The sequence below is a fragment of the Buteo buteo genome, chromosome 23 (assembly GCF_964188355.1).
Source record: "Buteo buteo chromosome 23, bButBut1.hap1.1, whole genome shotgun sequence".
Classification (NCBI taxonomy): domain Eukaryota; kingdom Metazoa; phylum Chordata; class Aves; order Accipitriformes; family Accipitridae; genus Buteo; species Buteo buteo.
In genome coordinates, this window is record NC_134193.1 from 20,389,686 (window position 1) to 20,414,832 (window position 25,147).

Genomic DNA, 25,147 nt, shown 5'->3' on the forward strand with positions numbered 1-25,147 from the left:
GCGGAACTGGGAGCCGGATGGTCCAAGATGGCGGCGGAGGGGGCCGGTGCTGCGGCCGTGAGGGGGGGCGGCGCCCGCTGCTGAGGGGGTCCTCGGTCGGCGGGGGGCTGCCAGGTACGGCGGGGCGGGTCCGAGCGCTGCCGCAGAGCGAGGGGCGGCTGAAGGAAGGCTGGGGGGGTGGTGGGTGCCGGGCCGGGGGCAGGCGGAGGGCTGGGGATCCCGGGCGGGTTGCGTGAGGAGCGGCAGGGCCTGAGGTGCGGGCCCCGGGGCTGGTGGCGGTCGCTGCCCCTTCTGTGCGGCTGGAGCTGCTCGGTGCCGCCGTGCCTCGGCGCGGCTGGGCCTCAGGGCGGCGGCAGGGTCGCTGGCAGCCCCGGGTCTCGGCCGCTGGTCCCGGTTGGGGCAGGTTGTGGTGGTGGAAGGAGGAGCGAAGGGGTGAAACACGGGCGAAATCGGTGGGGCTGTGCTGCCCAGGTGTCTTTCGTGCAGGATTGGGGTGGTTCTGGGTCGCCTCGAGTGCCACGGTGGGACAGGCGCACACGCTGCGGGCTTTCTGAATAATATTTCATGGGGTGGGGAAGAGAAAAAGAGATTTTGCGGTCAAAAGTACCGCCTGATGTTCATTATCGTGTATTTCCTTTGACAAGACACAATACTTCTCGCAACTCGGGGTTGGTTTTTCGACTTGTCAAGTGTCATAGGTCTCTGCTTTATTGGAGTAGCAACTGGTGCTGACTCAGTAGCACAGTTGCTTGAAAGCGCTGGGACCTGCTGGTGTGATGGACCGGTAGTCAAGTCTCCCTTACAGGACAAATGGGAAGGTTTTATGCTGCTGCTCTCTATGAATCACATTTAGCTCTGTGCTTTTGATTCCCAAAGAGCTCTTTTCACTGAATAACATCTGTAACTATGGTTGCCATTTATGAGAAAGCGGGTAGGAAGCTATCAGCAGTACTAAAGATGTAGAATGCGCTCAGTCTGAGTGTCATCCACACGTGTGCAGATGTGCAGCTGTCTGTGTACAAAAAAAATAATCTGGAAAACTAGTGTCCCAGATACTGATTTTAAAGATGCAAATCTCATTTTTCAGCTGTTCTGTCTTTGGGATTGCAGCAGGGTTTTTTATTCACTTTGTTCTTGTCATTAGGAATCTGTGTATGTGAACCTGTTTGTTAATTGTTGTTTGGTACATGCATATGTGTGCACAAACACATATGTGTGTATATATATGTATAGGCACACATGAGAATTAACATTAGTACTGTGTAACCTGCTTTGTGGGCATACTTATACTTGTTAAAGAGTAATTTATTTAGCTTATGTCCCTTGGAGATAGGATTAAATTAATTCCCCCCCCAAATAAATTATTCCTTCATGCAGATAAATTTTCACAGGGGAGTTTAAAACTAATCATGGCTATAGAGCTCATCAGGTGAACTTTACTGATGGCATTCTCTAGAGGGTAGTTTTAATCTTTTTTTTTCCTCATTGGTAACATTTTCTTGGCACGTCTGGAACCACCACCTGCAATTGTTACTTCTGGTGACTAATGTTTAGCAGGCTGCTCTGCATTATCTAGAAATAAACCTGCTAAAAGTTAAGAATTTCCAAACTGATAAAGCAGAGGTGGATTGCTTTTAACTTACATAGTTATTTCTCATCTATAAATTTCTTAAAATCAGCATTTCTTTAATACTGGGATGGGGGCAGGGAGGATCAGTATCGCTGGGTTGATATCTTCTGTTTAAATTACCTGATATGGTCATGTTCATTTTATTTGGACTTAATTCTTCAAATCTTGCATACTTTTACTACTGTGTGCAGTCTGTTAATATTAACTTTCCTTCTGTAAGGAATCCAATACCCTCGTATTGAACTTCTGTAATGCAACATTAGAGATCTTGTTATAGGAATGTCAAGCCAGCGCTTTAAAGTAGAACTCTACGCTTATTTTAATTAGCTAATTACTGGTAATGGTTGTTACAAAAATGTGGTAAAGTATTAGGATTTTTTTCTCTGTGTACATCTGATAAGACACTGTAATGAGTGAAGTCCACATTAGAAATTTGGAAGTAGGTATTTAAGTTGTAAAAACAGTTGGCTTTTGTGCTCAACTGTATTTCAGAAACAGCTTTTCTATTAGGAGCAGAGCTGTTAAGTAGATACCAACATTTTGTTCAGTGAAGTTAGTGCTTTCCAGGAGGTAACTGTCTTGGCAGATGTTTTAATTAGCTTTGTTTCCTCCCCAGTTTGTGGTGTGTTGCATAAAAACCCTAGTTTATTTGGAGGGGAGGGAGGAGTTTTTGCAGTTAGGTTAATACAGTAAAGAACATGATGAAAAATATGTGGGGATGTCCAGAACAGCCTGGGGTTTCTTAAGCATATGGAAACTGAGGTGGGTGTTTAGGCAGGGTTTCCTGGTAATGTGGTTGGCAGTAAGCATGGCCAGCTGGAAGACCTTCACCTTGGTATCATAACAGCAGAAAAGATTGCAAAGACTAAAACCTTTTTGTAAGTATTCCTTGATAGGAATTCAACAGGCAGCTGTGTTTCAGAAAGAATGTTGAAGATAAATGCAAGTAATGCATGAAACTAATGAAGTTTTCTATTTAATGCTTTTCTGTTGAAGTCAGTTTCTGGCCTTCTTTCCCATTTTAACAAAACACAAATTTTAACAACAAATTTACAAAGTCTTAAGATATGGCTATGAAACATATGGATATGGGGAAGAAATTGAGAGACTCTGCTGACTGGTACTTCAGGCCCTCTGAAAGAGGGACCTGAATTACATATAGAACTGTTTGATTCTGCAGTGATGAGCAGAAGAGATTTTTCCCTAGGGTAAGTTGTACTGATGTCCGATAAAGTCTGTATAGATCATGCTGTGGTACCGGTCAGTATGCTTTTTATTGGAATTTTTTAGTTATAAATCTTTATGAAATACGTGTAGTTGCACAGTGTTCACTCGGTATGTATTTTTGTTAACCAGAAACCAAAAGTGTTTTGCATTTGAACCTCTCTATAGCTATTAAAATTTTGGCTTGATTACAAACATCTGACTTTTCTGGCTTCCCATTTTATTACTCTTACTGACAAGATGCTGAATCTTAAAAAACAAATAAACAAACAAAAACCATAAAAATTGCACAGCTTTTATCTGTCTTCTATAAACAGAAGTGCATGTGGTATGAAACAATTGCCATGGGTACTTCACTCTACATGAAATAAACCATATTTGTTGTATACTATTAGAAAGCAAGACTATCACGTGTTGCTAAAACTTCAGTGAGCTGAACTGGACAAGTACTGAAGAAGGACTCTAGTTTTGTCAGCTTCCCTCCTCCCCAGATTATTAAGGGGTGATAAAATTTGAAAAATACATATTCCTGTTTAATTTATTGAACTTCCTGTGTACCAAATTCCTAACTGATATTGTTTGGAGTTCTTGCTGGCAGAGTTGGAATACTTCTGTGCCTGTCCTTTCCACCCTGAAATACAGCTGTAACTGATACCGTGCCAAAGTCCCACTAGCGTTAAAGCAAGAACATTGATTAATTAATAGGTGGGGGGAGTTGATTGTCTTCTATATTCTTAAATGCAGTTTTACTATTATGCAGCATTCATCTAGAAGAGAGAATATTTGTGATGAAAACCCAGTTGCCTTTCTCAAAATAAAGAACACTACTGTCCTACACAATGTTTTCTTTATTAAAGCAAAAAATGGACAGTGTTCTGTTGAGGGGAATAACATCTGAGGAATTCTTTCCTGAGATGCTTTCTTCTCGTCTTAAAAAGGTCCGTTCATATTGAGCAACAGTGCAACAGAGCTGAAGATCATCTCTAATAGAATTAGAGTTAGATAATAATTTCTCAACTCTTTATAATTAAATTGAGCTTGCCATAGTGCTTGCAGGTTCTGTTGTAGGCTGACTGCTGCTGTGTCTTGTCTGTGATGCATACTTCTGCTTAAAACAAGTTGAGGGAAATGTAACCATATGATACCATTAGTGCTTTAACAGTCTGAGACTTCAACATTTGTACGGGACTGAACTGTGTTGAATTACTCTTAGTTGGAGCTATTTGTTAATATGGTTATTAAATAATGTGCATTGTTACCACACAACATTAAACTTCGTTAATACTGGACTTGGATTTAGACATGTAATGTTATGTGTAAATTTCTTATGCATTCTGGAGAAGAGAGAGAGATTTTCCACTTCAAGTTCTTTGAGTAATTTTGTTTCTAAAATAAAAAATCTTTAAGTGCTGCATGTATTGTGAGGAAGGAAACTGACTTGTCATCTGTTTTGCCTTAACAGGGCAGAAGAAGGACTCTGTCTACAGCATCCACTACTAGTTTGTCATCTAGCATCTGACCCTGATAGAAGGCCATCATGCAGCAGCCTCCCCAGACTGTTCCAGCAGGAGCGGCAGCTCCACCTCCTGCAGGCATTGCTCGGAACATGTACTGGAGAAACAGCTCGCTCAGTAAACGAGCAAATGCAACAGCTGCCCCAGTGCAGCCTGTGACAGACCCTTTTGCATTTGGCAGACAAACTCCACAGGGTTCCTCTTCAGATAATCCATCCAAGGGCAATGCATTGGTTATGCAAAGTTCTTCCCCAGCGGTGTTTCCGCAGCCACCCATTATGCATACTTCACCGTCACGTGCAGGGGACAATCCTCATGGACCGCATACGTCTTTATCAGCTCCTGTATCTCAAACAGGAATAAATACCAGTACGTTTTCTAATGTTCCGATTCCTTCACCGTCCCCAGGATACATTATAAATAGTACTACAGAAGTGCACCCAAATGCGGATCTTGGACTCCGCGGGCCTGCGGTACCAATGCATTATAATGCAGGAGCAGCAGTTGAAAATTCTTTCAGTGTGTATCCTGGAATGGTGTCTACATCAAACAAACCTGGAGGTAGACAAGATGTTAGTAGAGATCCAAATGATGTTCCTTCAGGACCCAATGCAACAGCACTCTTCCCTCCACTTCCCCAGCAGCCTGTGTCTCAGTGGAGGCCTGGTCAAGGTAACCTACAGTCTCCAGTGCGAAATTTTGTGCCCTATCCTGAGCCGTCTTCTCAGACTGATGTTCATAACATTTCTCAGTCTTCTGTTAGCACTTCTCATCCTCCTCCACAGACAAATTTACAGCAGGGTCCTGTACACCAAGGTATTCCACAAAATACCATGCAAGCGCCTTTATCTGTTGGTTCTGAAAAGAATGGGAAAAATGGCTCTGCAAATAGCAGTCATCACATGAACAGCATCCAGCCTGGAAACGTGTTTAGGCAGAACACAGAAATGACTAACGCTTGGTTAAGTCAACCATACCAGGAACAGTTTTACCCCCAGCCACCATTGCAAGACTCCAGTTTTGTCGTTCCCACACCTCAGGAAAATAACCCCAAAACCCAGTCTCCAGATATGTCTGAAATATCAAATAGACCTATTCCCACAGATCGAGATTCAGGCACTGTCTCCATGTTTTTCAAAGGGGATGAGGCAGAAAATGAAGAAATACTTTCATCTGAAAAAAATTACTTAGTTGAGAAGGTGGAGTTTGATGCTTGTCAGCCAAATTCAGCATCCTTGTATCACCAACCAATGCATCCTCAGCGGGTTGCAACTAACGTTCTCTCTCAGGCACAGGTTGGTACAGGTTCAGCCAATGAGATGGTACAAAAAGGAATGGATGTCCAGTACTTTCCTAAAATTGTAAGTCAGCAGGAGACACAGGCTGCTAAGCACTCTATGTTTGTTAGCGATGACAAGGCATGTATAGGTGATGTGTCTGGGAATGGTGGGTCACAGTATGAAAATGTTGAGAACCTGGAGTGCATTCAGAATCAGGAAGTGCTGCCAAGTGAACCACAGAACATCAGTGCTTCATCCCCTGCTGCTGGTCCTGATCTGTACAGATACGGATCCTTTCCAGGTCAGATGCTTCCAAAGAATGCTGTTGTGAGCCATGCTGAGGGAGGACCAAATTTGGAGGCACCTGATTCATTACCTCATCCTGTCCGACCAGATAGCGTATCTTCAAACTATAGCAACATTAGCCATAGGAGTGCTTCTAGCTCAGCAAGACTTCAAGAGCAAGTTGGTACGTTTATTCAGCAAGAAAGTGGGAAGCCTGATGAAGAATCTTCTGCTAGCTTCTTTAAACAGATTGACTCCTCTCCTTTGGGAGGTGATTCAAGTGAGCTAAACCTGGGTAAGAACTACCATGGTAATCTATCCCAGCCTCCAACTCCAAGTCCTCCTAAGCCTACAGGAGTATTTCAGACAAGTGCAAATAGTTCTTTCGAACCTGTGAGGTCCCATGGAGTTGGTATAAAACCTGCAGAGATTGACCAAGCAAAGATGGTGGTTGAATTAAGAGAGAATCAGTCAAACCAAAAGAATATCAAGAAGAATACAGCTGTGCCGGCTGCATCTCCAGGCAATCTTGAACAGCCACCAGATAATCTGGAAACTATTTTCATGCGTCAGGTACACCCACTGCCTGTTGCAGTCACTGGTGAAGCTGGAAATACGTTGCACTCTGGATCTGTTATGGAAAACATACAATCAGTATCTGAGAGAAGGTCCTCAACAAGAGCTCAGGGAGCAGTTAAGAAGTGTGATAGCCCAGCAACAACTTTGTGGGCTCATAATGAGTTACCTAATTTTGCGGGAAATGTGCTTCTAGCTCCTGCTGCTCCTGCAGTGTACGTACCTGCCAAACAAACTGTAGAAGTCATTCAGCCACCAGAAGAAGGCCTGTCTAATCAGCTGCCAAGTAAACCAGGGACTATTGCTGTGCAGCTTTCCCAAGATGGAAATATATCTTCTGAAAATCTTGAGAATCCTCCCAAAATGGGAGAAGAGGAAGCACTTCAGTCTCAGGCAAGTTCTGGTTATGCAAGTTTGTTGTCTTCTCCACCTACAGAGTCTTTGCAAAATCAGCCTATCCTGATTGCTCAGCCTAATCAAAGCTATAACTTGGCTCAGCCAATTAATTTTTCTATTTCTCTATCTAATCAGCTAAGCAGCAATGAAAACAATCAGCCAATGAAGGACTCTGGGGTTGGGGACAAGCCTGCAATGGGTCCCCAAACTTCACATGCTGGTGGGATCATTTCTGGGGAAAATGTACCATTACCTGTGATGCAAGTTGGATCTCTATTAGTTAATGCACTTCCAAATACTAATCTGTTAAAACATAATTTGTTACAAAGCCCTGTTAATTCCTCTGATACTGCTTCTAATCAGCCTACAAACTTGCTTATGAAAACTCCACTTAATTTGGCTCCAGAAGGGCAAAAGAATGTTAATACGGAAGGTTTTGTTCCTGAATTTGCTAGCAAGCCAGGGTCTAACTCATCCATTTCTCCTGGGACGCATCTCCCCAGTGGAAGTGCAAGTGCACTAGTCGCCCCTGTTAATTCTGTAGTACAGGCTAATAATTCTGCAAATCATTCAAATAGCAAAGAAGAAGCTGCTAGAGTGCTCGACTTCACAGTATCACGGACTTTGGAGAAAAGCAGTGCAAGTAGTTCTGTACAGGTGCACAATCAGTCACTTTCTGGTGGTCCAGTATATCCTCAACAGTCAGCTGGTAGTGCTGGTCAGGTGGGTCCTGAGATGCATGACAAACAACATTTCTATCAACAGGTGACAAAAGATGTACAGCATCAGGCTGTATCAGACAGAGCTGTACAGGGAGCATTGCCATCTCAACCACAAATACAAGCAGCTCAAATGCAGCAACCAGCATCATCTGGGCAGTCCTCAGTTCCTTCAAACTACCAGATTGCCGCAGGGACTAAAGCCATGCAGGCATCACAGCCGCGTGAGAACCAGGTGCTGAGTAACCATCCTCAACCTGTGGGTCCCCAAGAGGCAAGTTCAGTGCAGCTGACAACAAGGTATGATCAGACGAGTCCTGAGAAGCAACCAGCGCCTGGACAGCCATTGGGTGCTCCAACTTCCACAGCCGCTTCTACCACCACCAGTCAGTCAGTCATGCCAAATGTGCAACAAGACCTGCAGCGTCCATCCCTGCCTCAGACTCCTCAGGATGCCTTTGGTCCGCCCCAGAACCCTTATTACTACTATAGACATCCGTACGATGCTTATCAGCCTCCATATCCTCCACCTTATCCTCCTGCAGACCCCAGAACAGCAGCTCATCTTTATTACATGGTAAATTTTTATTTTTCCCTTCCTCCCCTCTCAGTATGTTTTAGTAATTTTGAATTACAAGTTTAAACAGTTGTGTCATGATCAACATACAGTTTAGCATTAATGTTAAGTATTTAATTGTACGGAAAACCCAGATAATAGTAACAAAACCTACATTACAAAGATTATAAAAACTTAAAGTAGTTACTAATACCAATTCCAGCTGGCACAGATGTCAGCTGATAGCAGTTTATTTGATTCTTTGGACAAAGTTGGCAATTATAACTATCTTAGCTTCAAATTTGGTTCCCATCTGCTGCCTGAATTATTGACAGTTTAGCAGCATGGCCAGCGTAGTGGTTGAACTAACTGCCTTTGGTCCAGATGTAATGTTTTTTTCTAAAGTTTAGGATATTGATAGGCTTGAATATAACTTGCCACAACAGATAGCGAAAGCTATAATGTAGTCTGTTGATCTGCATCTCTTCAGGTATCACAGTGGTGGTGTGTGTTTGTTTTTAAAGTTTTACTCTTGGAGGTGGGAAGCCTCTTGCCTTATGTGTCAATCTCTTTTCTAGGAGGATAGCTACGGACAGTATGACCCACGGTACAGACACTATGATAGCACCAGCACTGCTTATATGGAGCCTGGGAGCTATCGATATTCTGAGCCTGAACGTCCTAGTTCCAGAGCTAGTCACTGCTCTGACAGGCCTTCTTCTAGGTATGCAATTCCTAAATTGAGTAAAGATCTGGTATATCCTGAAGCAGTGAGTAAGTGTAATGATGCCTGTTGAAGTTTTATAGCATAAGCCGCAGTAAATTCAAAAACTCATTGTGTGCTGCCATAGGAACAGGTGGTATCAAATGCCATGTCTGGAAAGGATATGATTCCACAGTCTTTTCTGTTGCTAAAGCTGTATTACTCCTTTCATTCAGTTTCATTCTGAGTGGTTGTTGGCATTTCTGCCAGACAGGAACTCACTGCGATGGACTCGGTGCTGAGGTTAGCTCTTTTTCATGTGTGCTGTGAAAGAGCAGTGTAGGCCATGGGTTTGTTAATCAATACTAGTTTAGTCTCTGGCTAGCACTTAAGCAATGGCCCCTAGTTCTGTTAATAAATGGTACTTTTGCACGTTGGTCTGGGATTTGCCTTGCAAGCATAACAGTACATGGGGCTTACCAATACATGGTATTTTAGATGTTTAGAAGAGAGAGATGGTGAATGAAGTGAAAATATCCTGGTGCTGTGTCAGGTTAATTTGTCTGATGATTACTTCAACTGTGTGGTCTCACAAAACTCCCAAACTGTGGTCAATGTAGCAAATATGCTATGTGGGCATGTTTCACCCACTGACTTCACTACAGGTTTTGATGCAGGTAGCACATGAATTAGGAAAACTTAAAAGCCTCGGTCTGTCTGATTGTATGAAATAAAACATTTGAGAGAGGGAAACAATGTGTTCAGATACTACTTCCAAATATTAAATAAAAAGCAGAAATGAAATCTCTAGTATTTCTCAAGCAAGAAGCAGCAAATTACCTCCCAGGGATTACTGCTTTTTGATGATTATTAAATAAGTGATTTGTATGAACTTCAAACTAATGACAAAATGTTACTGTTGCATTATCTGGTGGGTGGGTTTGCAGGTTTCCAAGAGAGAACCCCAGTTATCTGTCTGGAAGTGATAAAACCCTTTATAGTATTTGTCTGTTGTTGTTGTTAGTTCACTTATGGAGCAGTCTTCGAATTAAAACCATAACATTTTGCATACCACCTCCAGAATATTATAGGAGATGTATATTGGCCTTGAGAGTACAAAACAATGGCTGTAGCTGCATGTGATAACTTTTATCATCTTAAGTGAATCTAAGCACACTGTGAGATCTTGTAATGAGATAATAACCTCTAGTAGTGCTTCCTGGTGTGTACTCTTCTTATGTACTGTTTTTACAAGAGGTTGAAATTTCTATAGGTGACATTGGGCAGATCAAAGCCTCTTAAAAGTAGCTCTGTCAGTGTTGATGTGTGACATGATGTTGCAGTCGGATGTGGACTGTGGTGTGGTACTGCAGGGCAGCAGAGCCTAAGAGTGGCAAAGTCAGTGTGATAGCACGTCTGAAACGTGCCCCTAATGTGCCAGTATTAGTGATACAGCTTTGTAAGCTCTGTTTGGGGAGTCTCTTTCGGAGACAGAAGATTGGTTGGGTGGATAAACCTGATCTGATAAGATCAAATCTCCTCCTCTGCAGAGGTAGGTGCTGTGTTAGCAAACTTCCCACGCGTTCCAGGGAGGAGCATCACTTGACTTGCTTGGCCACTTTGGAGTTTGCCCTGTCAGTTGTATGATCAGTTGTAGAGGAGTATGAAAGTTCCCATCATTCCACATTGGCATTAAATATCTTTACCTCCTGTGTGTGTATGTATGTATACATATGTGTGTTTGTTAGTATATACACACAGGTATATACACGTGTAGATATAAACATGCACGTATATACATACACATATATATACACTACATTATTTCATTTACATTCATCATCTAGGTTTTTTCAGAAATTGTAGGATGGTGTCCTAAAAATTGCATATAATAAAGGCTCATGATTTTTCAAGTAATGGCCACATCTTTCTTTTTCCATCAGAAGTACTATAATTATCTTTTGTATTTGCACTGACTCTTACTTTGATGTGTTGGTTTTAGTCAGGTTCTTGTGCTTGTTCTGTTTGTTTGGACAATCAGTATTCTAACATGGGCTCTGTAAATGAGTATTTTCTTCTATTCAGTCCTCTCTATTTGCTCAAATGGAAAACAAGCCTTTCCTACATGCTACTGTCCATCCAAGCCTATTGAGAAGGGTAATAACCTAGAAGATGCCTGGAATTAGTTGTGTAGTGATGTGCTGTGTTACAATTGCGTCTCAATGCTATCTCATTTATTCAGTGGAGTATTAAATGTAAGGATGTGCTAACACTCGGAACGTTGCTGCATCTACTGAAAAGCTGAGACTGAGAAACAGACTGAGTGCAGAATGAAAATAAAGCACTGGGATTATGGTAGTACTAGCCCTACAATGTTAGTATTCTCCATGCTTGCCAGCCACAGATTGGCATCGGCTCCAAGTCAAACAAGGTGATGATACAATATTGAGTTCTTTGGCTGAGTACCTAAAGAAAGATGTAGTGTGTTTTGGTTTTGTTTCTTTTGTGAATGTAACTGTATTTAACAATGGTGACAGATGCCACAATGGCAGCCCCGGAGGCTGAAACCCTCTGTTCAGAATTATCTATGAGAGTGCTAGTTCATGTCCTGACCCATTTTTATGACCTCTTCTCCAGACTGTAGTCCTCTCTTTGTCACCACAAGATGTATAACAAAGCAGTGTTAAAGTTGAGGGAGCAATTATTTCATATATACTTGTTAAGTTACTGACTTCTCTGTTGAGACAGTTCAAAGGATGTTAATTATAGCAGTAGGTTTTGTTATTAATTGTAAGTAATTAAACTTTTTATGGCACACAACAATTTAGTGATATATTGGTTTGTAAAGTCTTAATTTTATGATTCCTTGATTTCCTATAAATGCATTATTTTAAATATGAAACTCTACCTAATCAGTTGTGGCATACAGTTCTTCATATCTCTTGCTGACTTTAGAAGAGATCGAAGGAAGAATAACTTTTTATACCTGTGCACTTTCTTTCAGGCAAGGTTATACTGAAGATTATTATACAAAAAGTGGATGGAGTGATTATTATCCAGGCTATTACCCAAACTCATATGATTATGGAGGTAAGGTGTCTAAATGAACTCTGAATTTTTCTATAGAAAATTGCAGGTTTAAACAAAAATTTATGGGGAAGAGGAACTTTAAGATCAGAGAATTATTATATTTTTCCATATTAAGAAAATTGATATCCTTTCCACAACCAGCAAGAATAAAGTTATACTTGCTGAAAATTGATCTTTGGGCATACTTCAGTTCTTAATACCATGCCATACTTCCTGTATTTTTTTTATTCAGTAGAAGTAGTAGATAGAAAATAAATTAAGTTTTTTCCTCAATACCAGCCTTCAGTTTGCCTTTCCATTGTGAAAGCACACCATTGTAAGTCTACAAAATAGTTTTCTTCAATGCATTGCAAGCCTGTCATTCACTGGGGTGTATCCCTTGTGTGTAACCTGCAGGCAGACTTCTAAAGTAAATTTTAGGTGGGTGTAAACAGAAATTGACTCATGACTAGAATTTGGTTTTGTCCATGATTATCTGAATGCTCACAGAGACATAGTGGCATTGGTAATCTGAAAATAGTTGCTTGTATAATGCCTGGGAGGATTTTAACCAACATCTCTCCACATCCTGAGACACATAGTATGATGCTCTGAAGACTGATCACAAAGATTCTGTTAATATTTATTTGGTCGTTATCATGTTATGATTGAGTTTTAAAGTTGTTAGAAAAGATCTATCTCTCCGATGCTAAATGCTGTCCCTTCAAGAGTATCTAGCTAACTATAATAACCTTGTTTCTCTAGAAGGTGTGAAGTAGATTTTTTAGTTGTTTTTTGTTTGGTTGTTTTGGTTTTTTTTAACTAAAAATGAGTGGACATATTTATGTAGCTTTAAGTACATTATTTTGGTTTTGCTATATGTTTCAGGACCAAATCAGCATGTAATTAAAGGAGTAGAAAAAGGTTATAGGCAATGGCTTCCAATACCTAAATGATTTCTTTTTATTATTCCAAAGATCCAAGTCGCTGGGAGCGTTACTCATCAGCATATGACCCCAGATACAGAGATCCTAGAAGTTATGATCAGAGGTATTGGTATGATGCTGAACACAACCCTTACCAGAAGAGAGACGCGTATCCATATGGCAACAGGTTTGTCCATTTGATCCATGTTCCCTCAATGCTCTTTCCAGATCTAGGGCAGCGCAGGGCCTAAGTGCTGCTGTTGATGAATGATCTAGTGTGCATGTCTGCGTGAAGGTGGAGAATCTGGTATTGTTTTTTTCAGGGCTGAGTTCCCCATAGTCAATATGTCACCAGAAAATTAAATTATGGCAGTAAGTGTTAAGGCAAAGTTAAGGCAAAGGCTGAGGCTTTGCTTGTGCACTAACAGAAATACTACTGTATTTGCTGAAGATCTGCCCCAAAGCCTTCAAAATTTATGAACTGTTGTGATAGTTGTATCAGGCATCAGAATTTCAGGGTATTGTGCAGCTTTGTAAGTAAAATCCTCTCAATATTCTCTAGAAATGCAGATGCATCCTGTAACAGACTATTAAAATGCAGTATTGCACACATTTCACAGATGCATGTTGCTAGTCCTTTCTGTAGCTTTAACATAGGTCATTGAGGAAAAACAGTTGAGCTGTCACGTTACTCTTAACAAAAGGATTTAAGGCAGTAGGACTTGTTTTCAGATCGGGTGAATATTCCGTGGGTTTTCCTAGAACAGACTCTAAGTATAATGTTGGTCTTGACCTTGAATATTCTGGATGAACCTCTTGAAGAAAGGTCAGTTTGTTTAATGTAATAAAAACCTCAATCTAGGAAATAATCTAAAAGTCCTTCTGAAGCTAAGTACAGTTTTCTTCTTGACAGGTATGCAGTGAAGTCACTTCCCTCAGGTATATAGGTGGCTATGTTCATTTTTGCTTTGCGTGTGTCTTTGTTCTTCAGACATGACCGATATGAAGATAACTGGAGATACGATCCTCGTTTTACTGGAAGTTTTGATGATGAATCTGAACCCCATAGAGATCCTTATGGTGATGAATTTGATAGACGCAGTGTCCATAGTGAGCATTCTGGTCATAGTCTCCGAAGCTCCCGCAGTGTTCACAGTCATCAGAGTAGTTTCAGCTCTCGCTCTCAGCAAGTGAGTTTCAAATGGTCATGCCAAGTATTCTTTCAGCTGAGTTGGGTCTTTTTCTATGCTAGGGGTGGGTGAAACATTAGAAATGTGGAAATATTTCTGAGTTTACCTTGGGGAATATGTATTTTGAAAACTTCTATTCTTTTAAGTTAAGGCTGTTTTATAATATAGTTTTGAACTTAGTATTTATCACAGTTGTCAAGAGAACTTTAACCAAAATCAGCACTCAGCTGTGAAAGTTGCCACACACACAGAAATGGAAAATTTCCTCTACTGAATCCATTTGCTGTTTGTGAGAACTTTGCCCTTACTGTGCTTGGCTGTAGTTGATAATGTGTCTGGCTTTCAGTGTTACGTCATTTTTCTCATCACAAGCATGAATGCTATTACTGAACTTGGGATCTGTTAAAAGACTAACTCCGTATTTGTATGATGCTATTTTGACCTTAAAAGCAAAAACCAAATCTAACTGATTACTCATCTACTTATGCCATAAGTACAAATACCTGAAAACCACAGAGAATATTTGGGTAATTTTTGAGGTACAGTCTTTGCTAGTGGAATGTGTCATTTTAGCAGTAGTCTCCTGTGTTAGTTCATCATGTTTCTTGGAATTCTAGGTGATTTTCCAGTCTGAACTCTAATTCGTTTAGTAATATTGGAAGTAGTATTGGAGATCAATACTGGAGATCAATATTGGAGATCAAATAGTTAGGCATTAACCTTTAGGCACCTGAAGTCATTTAGGCATTCATCAGATTTAATCGGTTGAGATTTTCTGTCAAAGTGTTACAGCAGGGGTTAACATTGATTCTGATCCATAGTTGCTGATACAGCACCACTTGAACCTGTAACTCATTCTATAATGTTATTCTTCACACAAGCACATAGACATTCTATCATGAGAGAGCTGAACGTACTTGGATGTGAACAGATCAAATGGTAGTAAAAACACTGAGGGAGAACACTAAGATAATTAATATGTCTTCTATAGCCTATTGCTGCAGTGGTATAGTAAGCCTGGTTAAAGAATCGAAGCTGGGGGGGAATGCTTACTGTCTTGAGTCATGCTTGCAGTATTGCTTGCTTTGTGTAACTTCACGCTCTCTGCTAACAATTACTAATATGATCTATTTAGAGCCAGCTGTATAGAAGTAATCATGATCTAACGGCTAATACGTATGAAACTACTGCACAGGCAGTGTCGCTCCACACAGATTATCCATATGGCGGATATGCTGCTAACTTTGATGGACAACAGCCTTTTACAGATTATGGCTACCCGACTGAAACTGGATGGTCAGCTGTAGAACAAGGTATTGGCACCATTGGGGAAGGAGGAGGGAAGGCGCTGTGCTTGCGAGGTTGTCTGCCAGTAGTAGTTTGCACTTCTGTTAGTATTTGTAGTGTATAAGATGCCTTTTGTGTACTCATTGAGCCTGTTAACAAGAAAAAAAATGCTGTTTTACAGTGTACGTACACATGAACAAAGTTTTTTTTCCTTTTCAGTGTAAGGATAACTTACTTGCTGAAACCTGAGTATATCACAGAACAGTAGTAGCTAGGCAGTGTTTGGTATTAAATACTGCATACTTCCATTTGTAAATGTCTTTTTAGATAGATTTTTAACTACACTGCTTGTGCTTCATGGGGAATGATTGAAGTTTAACTTAAACTTCAGATTTTTTTCATAATTTTTTCTTACCCTTTTGGTGTGGAACAAAACACTGTTTCTCTGGAAGAGCTTTTCCAGAGTATGTTGAAGTATATCATTAGCTCTTTGAAGATGCATTACATATTTGTACAAAGGTCACAGAAATGTGTCTGATACAAACAATCAAAGCCCCTGCACTGAAAAAATAAGTGGATTTTAAAGTTCTATAGTCTATTTTTGTTCTTGTTGTTGCAAATCTTCAGAAGATCTTTGGGACTATAATGGAACTGATTAATTGTTGCTTGTAAAGTATGGCCAAATTGAATGTCAGGGCTTTTTCCACTAGTACTGCAGGATTACTGAATTGGATAAATACATCAGCAAGTTTACTTACTTGCAAGGCAGGTTACTTGTTCTTATTTTATCTCTTCTTCCCATTTCAGCACCTTTAAGGCCCTCAACACCAGAGAAATTTTCAGTGCCTCATATCTGTGCTAGGTTTGGTCCTGGGGGCTTCTTAATAAAAGTGCTGCCAAACCTGCCTTCAGAAGGACAGCCAGCTCTGGTTGAAATACACAGTATGGAGGTAAAGTTTAAAAGAAGAAAGGGAAGTGGTGGAATACAGGCCTTTCTTTTGGAAGGGGAGTAGGGAACTTGGATCTATAGCTTCCTGACTTTTTTTCTATGTTAACACATGTATCTTTATATTTATCTGTTTGGGCTGTAATCGTAAGTAAAACAGTAATTTTAAAAATTCTTTTCCTCTGAGAGATGATGTGGTCATGATGGGATCATCCAGCTCCCTATAATTTTGTTCAGGTAAAGAAAATCCTTACATCCTAGAAAGGCTGGAGTTGTGTTGGTTTATTTCTAATGTATTGCTGTTCATAGACACAACATTGTCCTCGTACATTCTCTGCAGGGCTAAGGACTGCATGTTATTTGGGGATTAAATAGCATGGGTATATTTTCATTCTTCTTGAGCCGCTACAAAAAAATGCAATACTCAAGTCATGTAAAATATATGGAAGGACAGGCTGGAAGAACAGGGTAGAGTTCATTGGTAAAATATCACTAGAAGGGAGTAGAATTGTACACAAGTACTAGAACAGCATCAGGACAATTATTGGACTTGGCAATATTAGGTTTACGGTTGGACTCAATGATCATAAAGGTCTTTTCCAACCTAAATGAATCTGTGTTTCTGTTCTATGATTAAGGAGATGTGAGGAAGATTTTTATATTTTGCTACAGAATGACTTCCATGTAAAGTAGATTTCATCATTTATTATACTTTGCAGGTTGCAAGTCACCATATATGTTTTGTTCAAGAGCAGTAAGCTTGATTACAGGTTGTGTTCAGGTCTGGGGATTTATTGTTAAAAAGCAAAATTCATAGTTATAAGAATTTCTTATGATTTATATTTGTGTTTTAGACTATGTTACAACATTCTCCAGAGCAAGAAGAGATGAGAGCATTTCCTGGTCCTCTTGCTAAGTATGTTCTTACAGATTTCAGAATAACTTTAATGCCTTCAGAATTCATTTCTTCATCGAACTTTTAATTGTCTGCGAATTACAGGATTTAAACTGACTTAAAATATTTGTGGCTTTTCACCTGCTTAAGTAATATATGAGCTTTAAATTTGTTCCTCATACTAATGACAATAATGATCTGAATGTTTACATTTGTCTCATTAAAAGCTTTTTTATTCTTTTTTCCTTCTTTTTTCAGGGATGACACCCATAAAGTGGATGTTATTAATTTTGCACAAAATAAAGCTACACAGTGCTTTAAGAATGAAAATTTAATTGACAAAGAATCTGCAAGTCTGCTTTGGGACTTTATTGTACTGTTATGCAGGCAGAATGGGGTATGTCTCACTGCTTTAATTTTTATCTGTCCTAAAATAATTTATACACAAAATGATATTAATGTAAAAGACAGTAATATGTGTATAGTGACTTATCTTGGAATAATTCACAGATAGATGGAACAGGCAAACTGGTCACTTGTCCTCAGGTGCTCAGAGGTGCTGATACTCACACATTATTGTTGAAGTGACAAATAAAATTAAGACAATGTTGAAATAACATTTTTTTTTTTTTTTACCTTTTTTTTTTTTTCTCTTTCTACTTGTATAGACTGTTGTGGGAACAGACCTGGCTGAACTTTTGCTCCGAGATCATAAAACAGTGTGGCTTCCTGGGAAGTCCCCTAATGAGGCAAATTTGATTGATTTCACTAATGAGGCTTTGGAACAAGTGGAAGAGGAGTCTGGTGAAGCCCAGCTCTCATTTCTTACTGATAGTCTTATAACCACAATTGACAGTCTTGAGAAAGAGACAGAGAGATTCAGAGAGTTGCTGCTTTATGGCCGCAAGAAGGTGAATGCTTATGCTGTTGGTCCAAATACTGCATGTGCCTTATTTTGTTTACTTATTTTTCACAAATCTTAAAGCTCTAGGCACCAGTTAAAATCATTTTTGCAACTTCCAGTGCCTACATTTCATGGCACTGCACTACACTGATATGGAAAAATGTTATGCCCTACAGTTTATAATATAAACCAAAATTATATTCGTGTGTTAGCATTTGATCTAAACAAACATTTTTTTAATTCAGTCACAAAGTACTACTGTAAAACAATCATTGTTTATCTGTGTAGTATGTTAAGCTATTCCCAGGAAACTAATTTCTGCATTAATTAGGATGCTTTGGAGTCTGCCATGAAGCATGGTTTATGGGGTCATGCTCTGCTTCTTGCCAGCAAAATGGACAGCAGAACACATGCAAGAGTTATGACCAGGTACTGTTTTGCTTGTTGATTAATACAATATGACTGCCTATCCTGTTAATGAGGGAGAGACTTGGTCCTCAGAAATCTTAATGTCAAAATCATGAGTTATCCTTAGCTCATGCAAGAATTAAGCTTTAATTTTACCTGTATATTCAGTTGTCATCTGTTACTTTTTATTCTGGGGCCTTCTGGCCATGACCTTAAATCTCAGAAATTATTCTATGCCACTTGTTCCATTTAAGGGGTATTTGAACAGTGCCGTCTATGGGCTTGCTTGACAGGTGCTGTTAGTCAGGCTTTGAAAAAACTGTGCAAAACCCCAACTGACAACTTTGTTAAAGCCGAGTAATTCTGTTGTACCCTTCATTCTCCTTGCCTGAAAGAAGCAAGATGTGTTCGTGCGTGCTTTGTCTGTAGACAGAAAAACTTTCTTTCAGCTTCCTGAGCTTGTGAAATCATGTACTAAGTCTAGTCAGCTGGCAGGGGGAGAGAATCCTGAGGTTTTTCCTAGCTTGGACTGACCTCTGTCAGAGTGGCAGATCCAGTTAACTAGTAATGTTTTGCTTTTGAACATTATCTACTGGGCAATTGCTTATTCAGTGTAGTATTTTCAAACAGCACTTCCTTCTCTTAAACTAAGCTAGATTAACTGCCACTGAGTGTTCGTGTACGTTTTAACTGTGCTTACCTTATGTTTGTGTTTTGTTTTTCTGTATAACTCCCTGCAGGTTCGCCAACAGTCTCCCAATTAATGACCCTCTGCAGACTGTTTACCAGCTCATGTCTGGAAGGATGCCAGCTGCATCCACGGTAAGATTCAAGTGTGAGCTGCAGTTGAGACTGAAGAGGTACCGCAGTGAGTAGCATAGTTCGCGACAGTAATCTTTCCATGTGCTTTTCGTAGAATTGTCAGATAAGTTGTTTTAGTCCTTTTTAGGTTGAAACACTTACCCATGTAGAGCTCCAGTCACTGATTTGACTAAGTAATTCTTCTAATTTTAGTGCTGTGGAGATGAGAAATGGGGAGATTGGAGGCCTCATCTAGCAATGGTGTTATCGAACTTGACGAATAATGTGGACTTGGAATCCAGGACCATTGCTACCATGGGAGACACTCTTGGTAACTTTTGGGGAATGAACAGGGTGATGACTGAAGGAAAAGCTTTCTGAAAGTTTTAATTACTCAGCTTATTTTTTTGAAAACAAGCAATTACTGTGTAAAATGTAAAGTGGAACAGTTTTATATGGGTGTGTCTCTATTGTGAAGGTATTTGAAAGCAAAGCCAAAACAATACAGGACACTGAATTACAATGTGACACTGAGAGGAAATATCCTGAGTTCTGTCACTTATTTCTCTACAGCTTCTAAAGGCCTGCTGGATGCTGCTCATTTTTGCTACCTTATGGCCCAAGTTGGTTTTGGAGTTTACACAAGGAAGACAACAAAGCTTGTCCTAATTGGATCAAATCATAGGTTTGGCTTTTTTTTTTTTTTTAATGCAAAATTGAAAGCTTAATGGCTTCAGAGACTGAGTTGCACTGCTCCCCTTATCATCACTAGTCACAGCTGTTTTTTGAGATAACTATTTGATGCCCTGTCTTTGTTTGAGGAGTAGAAGTTATTGGTATCATGTGTCTAATAGAGCTATGTTTCAGACTTCATTTCTGATTGTCTCTATTTATTGTCAGCATATAATCTCAATGTTAAATAGTATTTTTCCTCTCCCATTCCTGAATAGCTTGCCATTTTTTAAGTTTGCTACCAATGAAGCCATTCAACGAACAGAAGCCTATGAATATGCACAGTCACTAGGAACTCAGCCTGGCTGCTTGCCCAATTTCCAGGTGAAGAACTGTTTGTTTGGGTTTTTTTTTTTATTTGGGGGGGGGGTTGCAGGTTTTGTGTGAGGTTTTAATGTCTCATGTTTGTACTCAGCACAGCAAATGTTTTATCCAATGTAACATGAAATATTCGTGGATAACATAGTGCAAGATAGCTTTTTTTCCTGATGTCACTTAAATGTCCTTTTTCTGTTTTTTCATCTGTGCGTTCTGAACTTCTGTATTTTAAATTTTGTTGTTATTGTAACTATATTCCAAAAGAAAAATCCAGCAGAATGTGTTGGCACTAGCTGTAGACAAATAGATAACTCCATTGGATATGTTGGGTGGAAGAGGATAATTGAATGCTTTTCCCCTCATTTTTTTTCCCTGCCTAGTATAGAGGTGATAATGGGATATCTGAGCTTTCAACTGAAATGACAGACTAACTTTCATTTGATAATTCTAAGAATGTTCTGATCACTTGGTTTATTTGACCTGCTTGCATTCCTTAGGTTTTCAAATTCATCTATGCTTGCCGACTAGCTGAAATGGGACTCGCTGCTCAGGCTTTCCATTATTGTGAAGTGATTTCCAGAACTGTCCTTAAAGATCCACATTACTATTCACCTGTACTTATTGGCCAACTAATCCAGGTAACATAAGGAAGAATTAAGTATTTGTGGCTTGATATTTTAGGTGGTAAGCTGTGGCTGAAGTTGCCTTTTGTTGGCTAGTAAACTTTACAATGATTTCTTTCTCTAGATGTCATCACAACTACGCCTGTTTGACCCACAGATAAAAGAAAAACCAGAACAGGAATCTTTTATTGAACCTTCATGGTTAGTAACGCTTCGACATGTGGATGGACAGATCAAGGTACAGAGTGTACTTTTCAACATGAAGTGTTCTCTTTTAAGGATTAGTGTAAATCCAGTTTTTTAAATATTTTTTTTATACTGCTAATTACAGAAATGTATGAAGTGACCTTATGATATATTCATGTTGTAAAGTGCGAGTGTTATGATTTAAACCAAGTGGATTTACCACACTAGTGCCCTAAGATTCAATACAGAATAGTTAAAGGGTGGTGTACACTATATGAGACAGGCTTTTCTTAGTACCATAGTGCAAGGAGAATTGCAAGGCTCATTAGGTTGCAATAACTCCTGCTGTAAGCAGGGAATCTGCTTGCCAGAAAAAAGAAGTTATGTATGAATTAGTGTAGCTAGATTGTAACAGAGTTGAAATAACTACTATTTATTTAAAGAGATCTCTTAGAAATTTGAACCTTGGGCTAGTTAGCTAAGCTTCCATTTAAAAAACCAACCAAACAAAAAGCCAAAAAAACCCCTTTAAATTATTTGGTTGAACTTGGCCTGCAAATGGCTGACAACTCTTTTTTGGACTAAACACTAAAAAAACCTGTGTGCTGTTTTCACTCTTGAGATTTCCTTTGCTATATGTTCCCTTGGTTATGAACTTAATGTCTGGTACAGTTAATAAGATCTTGCTTTTTTGTGCAGGAGGGTGCAATAGCTTATAACACAGACAGATCCACCCCACCACCATATGCATGTAGTACACCAAGCTCTGAATTAGACCATGCTAGTCAATGTGATGGAGCAGGAGTTGGTCGTGACATGGGTCCAGGTGCTGAAAATGCATTGTTAGCATCCTTATTACCCAGTATGGCTCAACAGATGCAAAGTGTGCAACTGATGCCTTCAGGTTAGTGTTTCATATCCTTCTTTGTGACAGAGAGAAAATAAATGTTTCAGGTTTCTGGTATAAGAAACCAATTAAGAGGGTGGTAGAAACAGTGAGATTTCACTTTTGCATTGTATCATTTTATTCATAGGGTAAAAGGTTTATGCACTGGAATTTCTGTTTAGTTATAACTCGTAACTTTTTTTGTGTGTGCTGCAGTACCTCAGGCTGTCCTTGATGGGTCAGCTGCTACGATTCCTCCTGGTGACCAGGAAGCTGTCCGAAGTGTCCCTTTCTATTCAGTGGCTCCTCAGCCTATTGGTCCAGGACCTGGCTTTGCACCTCCAGGATTTTCAAATCCGTATGGAACTGAACCATCACCACTGTATTTGGGGTCAGCAGTACCACCAGGAGGGCCACCACAAGAAATGGAACCACGGTCAGAAGAGCAGGCAAACCTGGAAACAGGTCTGGGATCTTAGTAAACAACTTTCCTTCCTTATAAGGGCAGTGAAGTATTTTGGGGAATAATGCAAAATATCTCAATATTTAGAAAATAGTAAGTCAAGTCTTGGGTAATGAAATTTAAAAACACCATGTAATGGTACAGAAACATCTGTAGAAAGTTATAGTATTCATCCTGCTTATTTGGCTTAGTTTGAAAGACAGGTCAGACTCAGCAGATTATGATTTAGACCCTAACAGGTAATCACTGACTGCACTGGGATTGGCACTTCTGTTTGCAAGGTCTGTGATTGGAGCCTCAGGGATTTCTGCCTCTGGACATCAGCTTCTAGGACCCTGTTAAGTTTTAATTCTGTGACAGCAGAACCTGACATGTATGAAGGCAGGCATACACAGGTTTGGCAGAGCTGCGTTAGAGATATGAAGAACCTTAAAGTGCCCCACACTGATGGTTGCATCCCTCAGCCTGCTCTGACCTGTGTTTAGAACAAACATAGTACCCATGCAGGAGAAGAAGAAAAAAATTCTCAGCAACTGCAGTTCATGTTTTTTTAAAAGACCAAATTCTTTCTAGCACCAAGTTCATAACTAGTGAAAACTTTTGCCTTAAAAGTGGTATTGTGAGGTTTGGAGGCTTTCGTTGTTGTTGTTATTGTGTCCTCGCTAACATAATCTCTTTTTTTTTTTAAGGAATGCAGAGAATTGCCCCGGAGTCTCCTTCACAAAATTCTTTCCCTGAACAGAGAGAGGAGGATTTCTATGGCAGAATGGCTAGCATGGTATCTTTATTTCATACATCTCTTCAGCAAGTGTCAGCTGCATTACAGATCTTTGCAAACAGAAGAGTATATTGGGGCTCTGTCTTGCTCTTCAGCAAGACTTGAAGATTAGTTTTTCTTTCCTACTATCCTTCCCCTTCAGGAGAATAAATAATGAAGAACTAGTAGAAAAATCCTAGCCATAATTTTCTTCTATAAAAATAGTAATTTTTTATTTTTTTTAAAGGGGGAAGGGGGATATCAGGCTCTTGTCTGAAGAGTTTAATTTATCTTTCTCTGCCCTGTCTTCCTCTCCTACCTCCCAGAATGATTCTTCATAGCCAGAAGAACTTGTAGCATACATCAGCAAGTGAGGCAAGCAGGCCCTAAAGAACAGTTCTGTGACTGGGTTTTAAAAGCACAGTATTGGCTACCACTTGGTCATGACTGGAAATGTGGAAGGTGTTTATCAAAATTCCAAACCTCTTTTTTAAATATATAGTATTTTCACTGTTTAAATATCACTGAAGTTCGTATGTCCTTGGAAGTTAGTCTCCTGAAATGACGATTGTTTGAAAGAATTAATATAAACGTTTTTAATAGGGATACATTTGGCAACTGATAAAGGATGAGGGAACTTTTTAACTAGAAATTAACCATACTTAAGAAGAAACAGTGAAGATTTTTTTGTTTTACGCTTGAGTTGCTATACAAGCATTGGAAGAACAACCTGATGTTGGAGGGGAAAACAAATGCAGCAGCCACTCCCTGGTGCAGCATGTTTACATCTTTCCTCTTGTGGGCTGGTTAGCCTGCACAACAGTGCCCTGATTTAACTCTTCTTAATGGACCAGTTACATGGTAGTGCAATTACTTGGCCAGACTTCAGTTCTTTTTCTGCACCTCTTATATGTCAGAGGAGATAAAAGTACCCAAATAACCAGCTTGAATATCTTTAATTGTGTGGGAATTCTTGATAAAAAGTGAATGTTGTGTCAGATATTTAGCTGCTTGCTTATTATGCATGTCCTGGCTTTATATCTAACCAGGCACCAGGACGAAGATCCAGATCTGCATCTCAGTCTTCAGCACATATGGTATGCCACAAGCAGGCTGTTTCTTTCACTAAATCTTCATTCTTATTTATGTTTTGTGTTTTTTTTTTAATGTGGTTTTGTATCTCTTCCTATTACTAACTTTTCAAAGAAGGAATTTGTTTAGCAAGATGAAATGTAATCCATCATTCCAGCAGTGACAACTTTGTACTTCTCTGTATATTTGTAATACAGGGCTATGGGCGAAGATCCCGAACAACTTCAGAGTCCTCTGCTCATTCTGTGGGACGAGAGAGATCCAACTCTGCAGCAAAACAGCCCTCTCCTTCTCCTTCTGTTCCTGTAGGGAAAGAAACTAAAAAAGAAATTAAAAAGGAGCCAGCACCTAGAAAGGTAAATTTTCTAAGAAAGGTAGCTATAGCTGGAGGAGATTTGTTAGTATATGTGGTAACTCCTGATCCAGGTTACTGACTTAAGAGGTCCTGTCTAAACTGTTTCTTTCTATTTATTAGGTGTGACTCTAGGCTCACAGTTGAACTCCCTAACAGAAAATGAATTGTTGCATGAAAGTTTCTTTTAATCTTCCCGTAAAGACAGTATTGAGAGAATTAACTGAATAGATAAATTTATTTTTAGACTGGTGCAAACTGGTTTCGCTGGCTGATGGGAAAAGGAAAGAATGAAGCTCACCTTCCAGATGACAAGAACAAATCAGTAAGGCTGCTAAATCACAAAAACCTTCATACATTTTAATTTGTTCAAAATGTTTTCCTGGATGACAGGTGAACATTGTTTTGACAAGTAAACAAATGTGTGTA

General features: G+C 39.7%; 1 protein-coding gene across 7 annotated transcripts in view; it reads left to right on the plus strand.

The window, feature by feature from the left end:
• The first annotated feature begins 8 nt into the window (after window positions 1-8).
• SEC16A (SEC16 homolog A, endoplasmic reticulum export factor) overlaps window positions 9-25,147 on the plus strand; it is a 31,450-nt gene continuing 6,311 nt past the window's right edge. For 2 of the 7 annotated variants that reach the window (XM_075054737.1, XM_075054739.1), the window contains exons 1-24: window positions 11-114; window positions 4,317-8,201; window positions 8,759-8,904; window positions 11,888-11,973; window positions 12,930-13,065; window positions 13,870-14,068; window positions 15,204-15,381; window positions 16,163-16,305; window positions 17,156-17,217; window positions 17,455-17,593; window positions 17,865-18,107; window positions 18,432-18,529; window positions 19,249-19,330; window positions 19,523-19,640; window positions 19,883-19,994; window positions 20,260-20,365; window positions 20,857-20,997; window positions 21,107-21,220; window positions 21,868-22,072; window positions 22,271-22,519; window positions 23,207-23,295; window positions 24,324-24,371; window positions 24,564-24,722; window positions 24,966-25,043. In XM_075054737.1, the coding sequence (XP_074910838.1) occupies window positions 4,392-8,201; window positions 8,759-8,904; window positions 11,888-11,973; window positions 12,930-13,065; window positions 13,870-14,068; window positions 15,204-15,381; window positions 16,163-16,305; window positions 17,156-17,217; window positions 17,455-17,593; window positions 17,865-18,107; window positions 18,432-18,529; window positions 19,249-19,330; window positions 19,523-19,640; window positions 19,883-19,994; window positions 20,260-20,365; window positions 20,857-20,997; window positions 21,107-21,220; window positions 21,868-22,072; window positions 22,271-22,519; window positions 23,207-23,295; window positions 24,324-24,371; window positions 24,564-24,722; window positions 24,966-25,043 (6,741 nt within the window). In that variant the 5' untranslated portion in view covers window positions 11-114; window positions 4,317-4,391. Of the gene's footprint in view, window positions 115-4,316; window positions 8,202-8,758; window positions 8,905-11,887; window positions 11,974-12,929; window positions 13,066-13,869; window positions 14,069-15,203; window positions 15,382-16,162; window positions 16,306-17,155; window positions 17,218-17,454; window positions 17,594-17,864; window positions 18,108-18,431; window positions 18,530-19,248; window positions 19,331-19,522; window positions 19,641-19,882; window positions 19,995-20,259; window positions 20,366-20,856; window positions 20,998-21,106; window positions 21,221-21,867; window positions 22,073-22,270; window positions 22,520-23,206; window positions 23,296-23,600; window positions 23,737-24,323; window positions 24,372-24,563; window positions 24,723-24,965; window positions 25,044-25,147 lie in introns of those variants that run through there. The other 5 variants (XM_075054742.1, XM_075054740.1, XM_075054741.1 and 2 more) reach the window with 5 other exon arrangements.